Source organism: Marmota marmota, unplaced genomic scaffold, assembly GCF_001458135.2.
Source record: "Marmota marmota marmota unplaced genomic scaffold, marMar, whole genome shotgun sequence".
NCBI lineage: Eukaryota > Metazoa > Chordata > Mammalia > Rodentia > Sciuridae > Marmota > Marmota marmota.
The window spans coordinates 1-2,742 of record NW_025999979.1 but is presented as its reverse complement, the minus strand read 5'-3'; the positions used below and the strand labels follow the sequence as shown (position 1 = coordinate 2,742).

Sequence of the window (2,742 nt, the reverse complement as noted above, 5' to 3'; positions counted from 1 at the left end):
AACCCTCACCTGGCTCCTCACCTGGCTCCTCACCTGGACCTCACCTGGCGTTCACTGGTCCCATCCCAGCCCTGGCACCTGGCTCCTCACCTAGCCCTCTCCTGGTCACACCTCTTGGGCCTCACCTGGCTGTGATGGTGACCTCCAGGCCATTCGGGTCATCGATGTAGTAGAATTTCTCTGCGGGCTCCACCAGGACCTCGAAGCTGGGCAGCACTAGGGTGAGAGCCGGTGTTGGCGTGGCTGGCGCAGGGCCCAGCGCTCCAGGACCCCCAGGTCCTCCCCCACTCACCGTACTCCTTCACCTCGAACTCAGCGGAGAACACCTGCTGCGGCGAATTCTCATACTGGGCCCGGATCTTCCACTGCCCCATGCTGCAGAGAAAGCGGGTGAGGGCAGCCCACCTCAAGCCCTGCTCCCCCTCAGGGGACTGGGGACCCCCAAACCCCCACAGAGCCTGACGTACTTGACCAGCTCTGGGATGTTCCAAGACAAGGGCACGATGCCAAACTGGTTTTGAGAAGACAGAGTGTCCCTCTTGATGGGGATGCCATCTGGGGTCTGTAAGCAGACAGGAAGGGCTGTGGCTCAAAGTGGCTCTTCTGAGGCCAGGCTCTGCCCCCAGCCTCTTTGCACCCCATCTACAGGTGCAGGGGTTAAGGATGTGGACCCGGGTCCATCAGCCTAGGTTCAAACCATGCCATTTACAAATTGTGTGACCTCGGGCAAGTTACTTAACCTCTCTGTGCTCCATGAGCACATGCAGCAAAAGGAAACCATAAAGGCTTCCAGCTCACTGGCTTGGGTTGTCCTTCACATAAGCAGCGCATTGATAAGGATCAGTGCCTCTCTGAATGCAGCTAACAACTAGCATCTTCTGCCCACTCGTATGCCAGACTGGCACTGAGCCTTGTCTGTGAACACATAAGAACAGCAAGTTCATGGGTTCCGCTGCCAGCAGCTAACCTTCAGGAGACAGACCTCAAAGCCTGCTTTTCTGGGTTTGGAATGCGGGCGATTCTGTGGATGAGGTTCTCTGTTGGACGGGAGCTGGAGGCACCAGCACTTAGAGGAGGAGACGCGTGGACTCTGTCCCTGGCTGACCGCCTTGATCCTCTACCCAGTCACTGGGCCTTTGCACTCACCACCACCTTGCATGATTTCTGTCCCTCCTCATGACAATCGCTGAGGGTAAGACCCCCTTCCTCACTCTGCTCTCCTTCCTGCGCCCCTCCTTCTTCCGGTTTGTTTTTATTACACCCAGGTAGATGCCAAGGACTGAGCTGAGTTCAGGTGTTGAGACCCTGAGACTCAGAGAAAAGTCCCTTCCCCTGTGAACTTGGATTCAATGGAGGGTGGAGGGGGTTAAGAAAGGAACAGATCATACCACACATGGGATCTGAGTGTGTGTGTGTGTGTGTGTGTGTGTTTGTGTTGGTGCCTGCAGTGGGGACTTGCAACTCTATGGGGGTGCTCAGGGAAGCCTCACTATAAAATCAGGGCAAGGGTGACAATTGAACAGAAAATTTAAACAGGCAAGGAAATGAGCTCCGTGGCTTTTCAAAGAAAAGGTCTGTATATACTTATGTTTTAAAGCAGGAACTGTCTGTGCAAAGACCCTGGGGCAGGACTGAGCACAGCAAGGATGGCAGGAGAGAGGGGAGGAGGGGAGGCAGGGAGAGAATGGAGAAAGCTGTGTGGGCTGCAGGAAGGACCTAGACTTTTATCCCAAGGGAGGTGGGAGCCATGGAAGGCTGTGGGCAGAGGAGGAAGAGACCCTCACTGGGGTCTCAGAATGTTTGGGAGCATGTGCTGCCCTGTGGGTCCCCCTGGACCTCTGCCATCTCCAGACATCTCTCTTCATTGATGTCTCTGCATGTCTCTTTGTCTCTGGGACCCCCTGTCCATGGTCTCTGTCCTGTGTGACTGGCGCCTGGCTTTCTGTACCTCAATGCTGACGACGATGGTCCGGCCCACTGGCAGCAGCTTGTGGTCCACAGTGAAGATCCGGTAGAGGACTGGAAGGCCGTGGGAGAGACAGAGGAGCCCATGAGACCTGGCCCCACACCCTGGGGCCTGGCCCTCCCCAGCCAGCCCAGCCCGTACCCGTGGAGCCAGGAGTGTAGATGGTCTTGTCTGTCTGGATGAAGAGGTACCCGCTCTGAAGGCTGACCAGCACCACCTTCTCCACCATCGTGGCCCCGAAGTTCGCCAGGACAGTCACAAACTTGTGGCCCTTTTCCGACCTGAACTCCTTGCTGGCTGGGATCTAGGCATGTGCCAGGGGATTGTTAGGGGTCTGCTCCAGGGTCCCATGCCCTGTGTCCAGATTCGGGGCCCTTGGCGGGGCTGTGACCTGCTCCTCTTCCCCAGGGAACCTGCCCATCATTTTACTTTGCCTGTGTTGTCCAGGTTGGGAGAGGGCAGAGGCACCAGGAGCAGGAGCCAAGGGGGATCAGAGAGTGGACTGAGGGTGGGCTCAGAAGAATGACAGGGTGGGAACTCAAAGGGAAAGGGACTCAGAAAGGGGCTTTGACTCAGGAGAGGAAATTAAAAGGGACTGAAACCTAGGGAACGGACTTAGAATAGAGAGGAGACTCTCAGGAGGAGACTCAGAGGAGAAGTTCCAAAGGGGAGGAGACTCAGAGATGGGCGGGGCTCAGAAAGGGAGGAGATTCAGAGAGGGGAGGGGCCCAGAGGGGAGGAGACTCAGAGAGGGGAGGGGCTCAGAGGGGAGGAGA

At 56.8% G+C, this 2,742-nt stretch overlaps 1 protein-coding gene across 1 annotated transcript; it reads right to left on the bottom strand.

The window, feature by feature from the left end:
- Positions 1 to 55: 55 nt before the first annotated feature.
- LOC107134984 (complement C3) lies at positions 56 to 2,307 on the bottom strand. The gene is made up of 5 exons (XM_015476960.2): positions 2,108 to 2,307; positions 1,949 to 2,019; positions 468 to 562; positions 293 to 375; positions 56 to 216 (listed from the first exon to the last, which is right to left on the bottom strand). Exons 1-5 carry the CDS (start codon positions 2,193 to 2,195, stop codon positions 122 to 124), a joined length of 432 nt encoding a protein of 143 aa, XP_015332446.1. The 5' UTR covers positions 2,196 to 2,307; the 3' UTR covers positions 56 to 121.
- Positions 2,308 to 2,742: the final 435 nt, after the last annotated feature.